Here is a 12725-nt window from a genome sequence, read left to right on the forward strand (position 1 = left end):
AAGTGGGAATGCAGTGATTTGGTGGGTTCCTGTTGCTGCTGCTGCTTGCTCCAGGCTCTGTGTGTACATTTGTGCATGAGTATGTGTGTGTTTGTGTGTGTGTGTGTGTGTGTGTGTATGTGGAGATAGAGGGCACTTCCTGCTCTAGTGCCCTTTTCTCTCCTTCCTTCTTTCAAGGCTGAGATGAAACAGCAGGAGGAACAGACAGGACGCATCAAATGACGTAGCCAGTTTCCTCCCAGTAGCTCTCTGTCTGTCCATGCACTAGGTCTCATGAGAGCTTCTGTTGCTGCAGGTGCAATGATGAATGAATATTGATGAAAATATTAAATATGCTGCCATTAATATCTATATGTTAATAAAAATAAATAAATACAAAACTCAATACAAATTTAGTCAAATATTTTCTGTAAGGTTAACATTTTTTTTTAATTCTGTCCTTGTTATCATATAATGAAAGCTCAGACACATGCAAGTGCAGTTAGGCAGTTTTTTAATGAAGTAGCAGAAAAATGCAGATTGAGAATTATAGACAGGGTCAAAATCAAGCTCAGGATGAGGTAATCAACAAACACCATAAACAGAGCAGAAAACGGGATCAGAAGTATGAGTCAAAAAACAGTTTAAAAACAGAATAGCAAAAAAAAGAATATCAGGAAACAAAAAAGTCTATAGTTTGCGACCTGTAAATAAACCAAAAAGGTTAAACAATAGTAGCTTGGCCAGTGAAAGAGTAGGAGTATGGATGTTCTGGGCATTGTAGTCCATAGAGTAGCAGCCAGGTTCATAGGCCATGCTATCTGTTGGAACTTGTTCTATAGTAAGCAACTACTGAAAATATAGTTAGTATAGCAACAGTCAATATATCCCCCCCAAAAAAAAATTATATTACTATATGAACAAAAACAGTCAGGCTTCTGACTTTTACAGCTACATGTGGTTATTCCTAAATGCACAAAGCTGGAGGTACACAATTGTATGTCTTTAGATGCTGTTGCATTATATTTTCCCTTCACTTGAACTAGAAGACCCAAAATGGTTCTAGAATGAAAATGCCCCTGTGCACAAAGCGAGGACTGTGAAGATATGATTTACATGGTTTGGAGTAGATCTTGAATGGCCTGTTATATTGAGCTTTGACCTCAACCCTATTTAACACCTTTGGAATAAATTAGAACATAGACTGTAAACCAGGCCTGCTTACCCTACATCAGTACCTGACTTGACTGATGCCCTTGTGGCTAAATGAGCACAGATCAATAGAACCACACTTCAAAGTCTAGTGGAACATCTTCCCAGAAAAGTGGAGGATATTATAATAGCAAATAGAGACCTAATGTGGATTGGGATGTTCAAAAAGGACATGTAGAAAAAAAAAATATGGTCAGATGTCTACAAACGTATGCCCATATACTGTTAAATCCACATATAGCATACAATTAATCCAATAGTTTATGTTAGCAACTACAGCAAAAATGCCTAAACCGTTGACTGAGGGCTGCAATATACCAAATGTTATATTAAATTTAAAGTTGTCATGGTTCCTCTCATTTTTGATTTTATAATATTTAAAATTAAATGAATACATAGAAAACATTACTTTGCAATCTGTTTAACTATTGCTTGTTTTATTTTAAAAATTCTATCTCAGTCAAATTTACAATACAATGAAAAACAATTCAGTTCTTTGCCTGATACCTCTAATGAGAGACATGAAGGTCACCATGGGTAAAAATTGGCCTGCATGTCCTAGTTTGAGCATCCATCCAATTTATCAATTTCACTTTCAATAGGGCATCTTGAAGTGGTTTTAAATGATTCAATATAAATTATATTTTTAATTGCTTACAGATTGTGATGAAGATGACAGGTCTATGTCACAAATAAGAAAAGAGATCCAAGTTTGTGGTGTTTTTGCAGCATAAACGTGGAATAAATAATAAGGAAATAGGGTATATATCTGTCTATGACAGTATAAAATAACATCACAAAAACATACCTCTGTACTTAAACATTTAATCATATTATGCTTCTTTAATAATAATAATAATAAGTACTTCTTGACTTGACTTGACTTGAAGTAAAGCTTTTTTATCATAACCACTGTGTGGCTTTACTTTGACTTTTTAATTTTTTTTGCAGACTGTGTGTTATTCATAAACAGCTGCTTATAATGGAGTTATTCATTTTTTTTCAAACACTGAGAATGAAGACTGATTATAACAGATTGTGTGTGTTTGCGCAGATGTACATCACATGCTCAGTGAAGTCCAAAGGCACACGTCTGGCCAAGCCTGTTGTCTCTCTGGGTCTCGTGTGCCTGGCTTTTCTGACCGGAATAAACCGTGTGGTGGAGTATCGGAATCACTGGAGCGACGTCATTGCCGGCTTTATCATTGGATCGGCCATCGCTGTTTTCATGGTAAGACAGACAGACAGACAGACAGACAGACAGACAGATGATAGATAGATAGATAGATAGATAGATCGATAGATCGATAGATAGATAGATAGATAGATAGATAGATAGATAGATAGATAGATAGATAGATAGATACTCATGTTTTAAAATACTCTGGTAAAAGTTGAAGTACCGACTACACTTTTTTCTTTTTATAAGTAAAGTATTATTGACTTGTACTTAAATAAAAAGTAGCATTTACAACTAACTGTTAAAATTTTGTTACCAAATGAATGTATCCAGACTGAACAACCATTATATAGAACACAATCAGAGAAAAGATGATGATGATCAGGTGATCAGTAATGTCTCTGTTCTCAGTCATGTTTACATCACTTACTGCCTCAGTCTCAGTCTCATCCATGTTAGCCAAAATTCTTGCTGCCTTCTGCTGCCACTTGATGTTAGCTTCGTAATCTATCCTACGTCTGTGGTGTGTGAGAGACAGGAAATGGTACACAACCCCAAAGTCACAAAATGACAAAAAAATAGGTTGATGGGCTGTAAACGGGACGCAATGAGAAGAAAAAATATTGATCACGTCACAAAAATGATTAAAAACTAAAGTAACAAACCTGGTTTGGAAATGTAAGAAGTACAAATTGTTTTGTTGTTTTCTCCTGTCTAGTTCTCCCCAGTTCAGTCATTGTAAGCTTTATCCTACTAATCAATCTATTTTTTTACCAGTATTTATTTTTTTATTGAATCATTTATGAAATAAGTTAATTTTTCATCAGGATTATTCTTTATTAATTATTGTCTCACTTCTAGCAGTTAGTTTGACTACATGTATAATAAATATGATGTCATTTTTCATCAATTTTCGTAATTTTGATAAATATTAAAATTAAAAAATGCTTTTTTTTTAAAACTTTTTTACTTTTCTTGATATTATATATGCATGCTACTTTTATTCAGATTTAAGGCCCAGTTACAGGAACAGCATGCGAGATTGAAAGTTGATGCCATTTTATAAGTCACCAAAGCTGCTGCATTTATTTGCGTATACAGAAAACTACACCGCAAAATCAAATTCTTTCCCTTCAGGATTCACAGTGAAAGAGAAATTTGTGCCAGCCATAACCTCTATTTCCATGGGTCACTGTGTTTTTATTGCTTTGTCATATTGAAGCAAATGGAAATGTATTTGTTTGAATCAGAAAAATCTTTATGTACCATTTGTACATTGTAAACAGGGAATTTGTTCTGGCATTTAGTAAGCTTGGCATTTAGTAAGCTTGCAACTTGTTTCTAACATTGGTTTGGTCTCAGACACTATGCATGAGATACAGAATGTTGGATATCTTTTGTAGACTTTTTTGCAGTTAGATCAGTTGAAGAGGCCATGCGTTATAATATTTTTTACTTTCTTGTATTCTCATGATCACGACTTAATTTTCTCATGATCTTGACATAACAAACATTGTTCCCTCATGACCAGTACTTAACTTAGTACACTATAAGTAAATAAATATTATAATGCATGGCCTTTTAGGACTTCCATAGAACTGATGCCATCAGAAGATGTAAAGAAAGTTTATTTTTCTTACATACTGTCTGATCTAATCTTGATTTGGTTTGCATTTAGGATCGATCTGTCTTACTGAAGGGACATATGTACCTTTCTGAACCTTTGTGCAATTTTAAGAGGACTTTGATGTGTTAAGTACAACCACACTTTGTGAACAGATCTGAGGTGAAAGGTCAGACAAAGAGAGCAATCCTGAAGACACCTATGAAGCAGACCTGGGTTCAGATCTGGGATGGTGGCTACAGACAAACAGCTGGTAACAAGGCCACCCATGGCAGGTTCAACCCAAAATGCTGACATGGCACCACCTTGTGGACAGACAACCTGAAAGTTGAAGTCCAGTGCATTACCTGCCAGGCAGCATGCATGGTCTTAGATGGGATAGACTTAATAGTTCTAGATGTGTTTAACAAACCAGAATACAAGGCTTAATATTCTACTGTAACTATCTACCTGTCTTTCAGCCACTGGAACTCTAGACAAAGCCAGGGAAGGTATTCTTCATCTTTCATCTCATATTACAGTAGGAAACTCCAAAATCTTTATATCTACTTTTGCTGATTTGCAGTGAAACTGACTTAATTTATTTCACAATTAGTTTTTTTTTTTTTTACTATGTGGCAAGAATCATAACCACAGAACTACATTACTGAAATTTTCTAGGCTTCAGTTCTTGGGCTATTTTTGTTCTTTATACTAAACTACTGGCCCCAGGAGTTATCACTATTGATGGAACAGAACTTTCCAGAGCTGTGGTAGCTCACATGCTGAGCTTATTATTGGAAGATTATCAGTTCAAATCCCAGGTCTTCCAGAGCACCACTGCTGAGCCCTCGAGCAAAACACTTAACATGACATTGTGCTTGGATTAGATTCTGTCAGACGTTGCTTTTAATAAATGTATCTGCCAAATGATTCCAAATACTTCCCTTTTATTCCTTCAGCTGTTATCCGGGGTCTACTAGAAATATCACAGCATTTCTAAAAATCTTTTTGTATCTTTGTACTTTTAGCACATTTTTTAGAAACTGCATTGCAATGTCCGTCAATATAAATGTAAATGATCAGCACATGCCTAGTGGGTGCTGGTCCCTTCTCACATTGCAGTTAGCATGGACCAGTCCCCTTTATATTCAGTAGATAATTTGGTCAGGTATCTAGAGGTACATGACCCAAATGAAAATAAAATGTAGCAATTAGTTTTCGATATTGCCTAAAATATAAATAAAAAATAGACAACTTGCTTTAATATAGGACAGCTTTGAAAAGGAAAAGCCAAAGTCATGGCTTTGACCAAGTGTGCTTCACAGTTCTGACAAAGCACCATGGTGCCAAGACAACCAAAGGTCAGTATTCAAGAGTGTGTGTGTGTGTGTGTGTGTGTGTGTGTGTGTGTGTGTGTACAATGTGGGAGCTGTTGCTTGGCTGATTCAAGTTAAGAGACAGTATAATTGCAGTTAGTTTTGGGTGCAAAGTAAGTGTTTCCTCAAGACGTGATACATGCTGACCTATTTCTTCATGTGGAGATTAGAGTCTGCAGAGAGGGGAAGGAGAAACTCAACTCTTTCAGGATCCTAACGTCACATGGTATCAATATATGGTTCGAGTATTCAATGACATTATAGATTATAGAAACTATAACTGATAATTTGCTACAGAAACCGAGTTAGTTTAAAGAGTCACTGAACTAATTTATGTTTATTGACTCTGCTACATAATTTTTTCAAGTACTTAAAAAAAAAGTCATTCTCATTCTTCAAATTCCTTACTAATGTTTAAATGTTTAATGTTTGTTTATGCAACACTCGCATTGTATCATCCAGAAATCATATTGTACTGGATCACAGGCAGCTTTTAATGTTTATTTTTCATGTGATTAATTTAAAAGGAAAATTATATAACTAGAATGCTGACCAGCGATCTTGTGCAGAAATAGCTGTAGATAGTAAGCATGCATTGAAGAGGATGATAAATCGCTGCATCTTTATCGAGTTGACCATAGGGCTTTGTGCGGTGCTCCATTTAAAATCATCCTCTACTATCTACTGGAACATTGCCTATATTGTTCATGCCTCACTAAAAATGTTTTTTTTGGTCTCGATAATGGATGATAATGCTGTAGGACACATAATACTTCATTTAGGGCAACTATCCATGCGAGGGACCCTGCAAAGTTACATAAACCATCATTTATGTTTTTTGCCAAAAGGCACCAATGGGTTCACACACACGAGTCTCTGTGGAGGCTCAAAATGCTTATTTTCTTTCATTTTTGTTTGTTTTATGCGTTTGTCAAAGGTGGTTTGTGTGGTGAAGAACTTCAAAGGAAAATCTCTGCTTAGTGAAATACCGCCTGAGGAGAATGTTTCTACCGCTCCCATGCTTGGAGAGCCCAGGATGGAGAAATACATCGTCTCACAGGTAAAGTATTGAAGTAACAATTTTTCATATTGTAATCAGAGTTAATCCCAGGTAGTTTTGATGAAAAAAAGGTGCACCATGCACTTTCAGAGGCCAAAATGAAAAGCACCATAAAGATGGCACAATTAACCTAATGTCAGCCTTCTGTTTCAGATAATACAATAGTCACATCAAATCTAACACTAAATTCATTCTTTTTGGTTCAGATTGAAGTCAGTATAATGACGTAAATCTGAACCAAGAAGATTGAATTTAGTGTTAAATTTAACCTGCATAGGTTTGACTACATGAATTATCTACAGCACATTCATTCTGTACACCCAACATCACACAAACACCACAGCTTGAATGTGATGCTCATTAACTACATTTTATATGATTGTTTTAATTAAGGTGAAACAGGAAATGTGTGTGTGTGTGTGTATGTGTGTTTGACGTTAGTGATGTGACATTCTGAGGCTGATGGTTAGTGTAGTTCTGGCTCAGTCGACCTTTCCATGACAAATAAAACCCACTTTTCATAGAGCACAAGAATGCACATCAACCTCAAATGCAATGTGTGTATGTGGGTTTCAGTACATATATCATGTGTTTGCAATTACATGCTAATTTCTGCTCATACTTCATGTGCTTAAAACTTAACCAAAACTGGTAAAACGAGCATTAAACATGAAGGTCACACATGAAGTTTCAGGCTTTCCTCTGGTTAACGTTACAGCTGTCCAATTTAATGAGCTTGTAGCAAGTTTTATGGTGCTTTCAAAATATTTTATGGTAGTGTTTTATATATAGCAGTGCTTTGTCGAGACTCCCTGAGCTTTTATTGAATCTGAAGTACTTCCAAAGTTTTTATTTAATGCCTAAGACACTCTTTGTGAATCTCGTTTCACTCTTAGTTTCTTGCTTACACACACACATTTGCAGTGGTGAGTGAGTGTACATCGATTTTCAATTGCAGAATCCATTTTTAAACCTTTTTTTCTTTTTTATTCACACCAATGTGGCCATGTTCAAAACTGTTGGACAGATTTTCCTATTCAGATACATTTTTTTCTCTACACTTCACTGAATTGTGATGACCCAGGACTTTAGAACAGCGAAGCAGATTCTTAAAACATGCCTCAAAATGTCATTTTTTAGTGTTTCATGAATATCTAAAAGTTTTCATAAAAAGTTTTCATGAAAGTGTATCTAGAGAGCATTGGATGGTGGTCTGTAGGATGACATTGGAGGTGAAGAAGAAGAAGAGGAAAGTAAGGACTGAAAAAAATAAGATGATGGAAACTGAAGGAGGAAGAGTATAGTTTGAGATTCACGGAAGAGGACAGACAGGGGCTCGGTGGTGGTGAAGAGGTGCTGGATGATTGGGCAACTACTAAAGAAGTGATAAGGGAGACGGCTAAAAAGGTACTTGGTGTGACATCTGGAAAAAGAAAGGAAGACAAAGAGACATGGTGGTGGAATGAGGAGAGCAGGTTGGTGAAACAGAATTGGGATCAGGAGTACAAAGAGATGCGGCAGCAGGTGAAAAGTGATGGGGCTAAAGCAAAGGAAAAGACATATGAGGAGCTGTATGAGAAGTTGGACACTAAGAAAAGAGAAAAGGATTTGTACCGATTGGCCAGGCAAAAGGACCGAGCAGGGAAGGATGTGCTGCAAGTTAGAACAATAAAGGATGCAGATGGAAGTGTGCTGACTAATGAGGAGATTGTGTTGAGAAGCATATAGATGAGGAAAAGTTTGGATGATGTGGAGATGGTGAAGCAGGACGTGGATATCACTAGTAGGGAGGAAGTTTGAGCAGCTAGAAAGTAGAAAGTCGGTTGGACCAGATGACATACCAGTAGAAGCATGTAGATGTTTAGGAGAGATGGCAGTGGAGTTTTTAACAAGATTGTTTAACAAAATTCTGGAAGATGAGAGGATGCCTGAGGAATGGAGAAGGAGTTTGCTGGTACTCTTATTTATGAATAAGGGAGATGTGCAGACCTGCAGTAACTCTTGGGGAATAAAGTTGATCAGTCACACCATGAAGCCAGGCTGAGAGAAGAGGTGACCATCTGTCAGCAACAGTATGGTTTCATGCTGAGAAAGAGCACTACGGATACATTATTTGCTTTGAGAATGTTGATGTAAAAGTATAGAGAAGGTCAGAAGTTGCATTGTGTGTTTGTGGATTTAGAGAAAGCGTAGAGACAGGGTACCAAGAGAGGAGTTGTGGTATTGTATGAGGAAGTCAGGTGTGTCAGAGAAGTATGTAAGGGGGGTGCATGACATGTATGAGGACAGTGTGACAGCAGTGAAGTGTGCATTAGGAATGACACACTGGTTCAAGGTGGAGGTTGGACTGCATCAAGGATTGGCTATGAGCCCTTTCCTGTTTGCAGTGGTGATGAACAGGGTGACGGACGAGGTCAGACAGGAGTCCGGATTGACTATGATGTTTGCAGATATTATTGTGATTTGTGGTACGAATAGGGAGCAGGTTGAGAAATACCTGGAGAGGTAGAGGTATGCACTGGAGAGAAGGGAATAAAGTCAGTAGGAGTAAGACAGAGTACATGAGAGGAAATGCAGTGGAGTGGGGCGGTTGCAGGGAGAAGAGGTGGTGAAGGTGGATGAGTTAAAGTACCTGGGTTCAACAGTGTAAGTAATGAAGGGTGAGCTAGAGAATTTAGGAGAATAGTGCAGGCAGGGTGGAGTGGGTGGAATGATTTATGATGGGAGGGTATCTACAAGAGTGAAAGTGATGGTTTATAAGACTGTGGTAACCTGCTATGCTGTATGGCTTAGAGAGTGGCATTGACAAAAAAAGATAAGAGGCGGAGCTGGAGGTGGAGTTAAAGATGCTGCAATTTTCAATTGGGAGTGACAAGGATCAGACACAAGTTTATTAGAGGGACTAAAGGTTTCTTCTTCTGTACTGTAATTTTTAATGCATCATCTGTTCTGTGTACTTGAAGAAGGAGTGTCTGTATTGTAGCACTAGTTTTACTTTCCCATGTGGAACATTATACATATTACATAAAAATGGAAATCCAAATTGTGCTTGTGAAAGAAAGATTATTAATGCCTACTTTGACGTTCAGATCTTCATTATTAATACATTTTAAAGGCCGATCATGCAGTTGCATTGATGATTTCCACAAGATTGCTGCAATATGTCTTTATCTAAGTTTGTGCTAGATTTTAGTCATTCTGAAAATGACCTGACCAGGTTTATTTTAAGTATTAATATCCATAAAACACATAAAATAAAAAAAAATCTAATTTTATCATGATTCTTTTAGCTGTCTGTCAGAAAAACTTGATGCTACCGCTTTTTTCTGGCGGTTGCAAAGCATAGACACTGTAGAGTCCATCCAAATATGGTAAATAAATGCCCTTCTTAGAGAAAACCATCTGGTTGTGTGGTGTGTCTGTCAGAAATATGGTTAAAAATGTTGTTATAGCTAATTTAATAACCAACTTTTTTCTAATTCTGCTGTCTGGTATAAAGTTGAATTAGATTTGACATCATAATTACTCTCTTAGGAACAGCATGTCCCTTTAAATGTTTTACTCCTACATGGCCAACTTTATAAAGTGGTGAAAATTGTAGAAACGTGCGTATTTTCCTTCCACTGAATAACTGCAGAGGGCTAAAGCAGTGGGTCTATTTCTCTAAAAGATTAATTGAACCCTCACACTACAGCTGGGATTTTATGTAATACTTAATTAAGTCCCCTTTGCAAATGTTAAGTAATAAGAGGATTTACTTAATGGGATAATGGTTGCGATATACTAAAGACTTTGATAATGGGTTCTGTGTTTTTCATGTCCAATTTTATTTTCACCCCTTATACACCACAACCCTCATGAAACCTAAAATAGCATTGGAAATGGAAAGCGGTAGACTCCATTTTGAACAGACTATATGTTTCAATAACTTATATCTGATTGTAAAGTAATCACACACAAATCCTTATGTTGCATCTTCAGTGTGTCTGTACACATGTCCTGTTATTACCTGATGAATGAATGCAATGTTTTAATAATCAATGTCACTACTGGTTATAGCAAGTACAAAATGAAAGCATTATGAACATATTTGCAATTATATATTGTAGAAACACAATCACGCATGCAGGAATATAGGTAGCTTAATAATTAATGCATTGGATCAGAAGGTCATGAGTTTAAATCCCAGCCACTCCAAGCTGCCAAATGCCGTAAATGTAAACCTTAGATTGAGTGGTTTGAGAATACAAACATGGGATGGTTTATGCATATTAGATGTGTATAACAGTAAACTGGGGTGTTATATATACGTGTGATATAAATGCTAGAGTCTAGTGGGTGGAAGCTTGATTCTACAAAGCTAAATCTGATATATAATTTGTGAATAGGAATATGACCCAAATGTTAATCCAGAAACCATACTCTGTCGTTCATAAAGTGAGTGCACATGAAACATGACTTGAATGTTAGCCATTTGGGATTGTTATTTTAGAACACACCTGTTTGAATAAAAGACACACAGGAAAGAAGTCTCCTCTAGGGCAGTAATTAGCAATCACCCTGTAGAATCTAAGCTTCAGCACTCAGCATTACACTCAGGCATGTGCATATTTGTGTCTCTGAATGCTTTATATTGCATTGTACAACAAGCAGTGCTTGTTGTAGTTATATGATGAATAGATCAATGTGACTTCCCCAAATTCATTCTGGATTCATATTAGGGTGAGTGAAAGGGCGTTTAGAGGAAGCAGCAGGCAGTCCATCAAGATTATCCTGCTGCCAAAGACAAACTACGTGTGTCTGCAGTGCATGGCTAGCATTCACTCCGTAATGGCTTACGTCAAGGCTACATCGTTTATCTTGAAAATTGCAAAGGCATTCGTCAGAGCATGGGGTGGCTCTCTACCCGGTATTTGACTTAGAACTGATAATGCTTTATGAAATGAATTTAATACTTTTGTTTATAATAAATTCAATTACTGATGACTGATAAAGAACTGTGAAAATATATAACAGCTTTAATATTAATATAGCGTAGTGAAGTGACTTCAATCTGGATTTTCTTTTTATTATTATTGGTCCTAAATGCATTTAATTCTTAATTTTTTTGTGCAGAGGATTTTTCAGGATCTCATGTTGAGGAATAATTTATAACTAACCTTATACCCTAAACTCTAACTTTACCCATAAGAACTGTAACAATAAAATTAACACCACCCCGATCCAATAAATGATGTACATTTTAAATGCTGTACTTTAACTATCACCCAGCTCTACCCAAATAACAGGCTCCATCCCAATCTTTTTTTTTTTTACTTTATGTACAAGCACTGTTTTCTTCAAATCCAAATCATTAGGCAGAATCATAAAAAGGTCAATCAATTAGACAAACACGACAGTGCAAATCTATTAATAAACTGGGAAATGGCCAAACACAAGGAGCTATTTAAACTTACTGAACTGGCCATGTTCAAATTGAGGGGGCTGGGGAGAAGTCCCAGACCTCCCATAAGCACTAAGGGACACCCCATAAAACACTACTGTCCATTATTTGCCCCAATTTTGTAATGAAATTATTATTAAAATTGGGGCAAAATCTATAGTATACTTTTTTACATTTACCTATAATATAAATGTGCAAAATATAATAATTAATTTATTAGTAAATGCTCAGCTCCATACAAGTAGTTTGAAAAATTTAAAAATGTCATTTATTTTTTAATACTAAATAATAATCAAAGGGTTTGGATATGTGGAGCGGAGGTATCTAAGGGAAGCTTTAACAAAATTCATACGCTGGTTTATGGAAGCAAACATGAAACAGGTGAACTAGGTGAACTGTTCAGTTGAGTGTTAGAGTGTTAGTCATGATAAACTCCTCACATGATATAACAAAACGTTAAATAGCCACTATACTGACCAAAGAGATGGTGTTGTACTACAGGAGGAAAGAAGATTGCAACCAGCTCCATTAGCAGGATCTTGAGCTGGATAACACCTATAAATAACTCTTGACAACAATCTGGACTAGAAGGTCAACTCAGAAAATGGATGAGAAGACTCTACTTTCTGAAGAAGCTCCTTTTAGGTACTTCGAATGTAAAAAAAAAAAAAAAAAAAAAAGGACACTTCTACCAGTCTGTGGAAGCCAGTGCACTGTTCTTTGCAATATTATGCTAGAAATGCAAAAAAAAAAAAAAAAGCTTAACAAACTGATCAAAACGGCTGCGTCTGTTTTGGGCTTCTTTGGGATGGTGGTGGAAAAGAGGTCACTCATTAAACTCACAGCCGTTCTGGACAATAAAACAACAC

At 36.5% G+C, this 12725-nt stretch overlaps 1 protein-coding gene across 3 annotated transcripts in view; it reads left to right on the forward strand.

Annotated features, from left to right (window-relative positions):
- The window catches only part of plppr5a (phospholipid phosphatase related 5a), a 43625-nt gene that overhangs the window by 26181 nt on the left and 4719 nt on the right, over positions 1-12725 (forward strand). The window contains exons 4-5 of one of the 3 annotated variants that reach the window (XR_006927593.1): positions 2246-2422; positions 4457-6413. Coding sequence is in view for 1 of the 3 variants with exons in the window: in XM_046863589.1 (XP_046719545.1) it covers positions 2246-2422; positions 6291-6413 (300 nt within the window). In the remaining 2 variants the exon portion in view is untranslated. Of the gene's footprint in view, positions 1-2245; positions 2423-4150; positions 6414-12725 lie in introns of all 3 variants that reach the window. The other 2 variants (XR_006927594.1, XM_046863589.1) reach the window with 2 other exon arrangements.

The sequence above is a fragment of the Silurus meridionalis genome, chromosome 12, assembly GCF_014805685.1.
Source record: "Silurus meridionalis isolate SWU-2019-XX chromosome 12, ASM1480568v1, whole genome shotgun sequence".
NCBI classification, from domain to species: Eukaryota; Metazoa; Chordata; class Actinopteri; order Siluriformes; family Siluridae; genus Silurus; species Silurus meridionalis.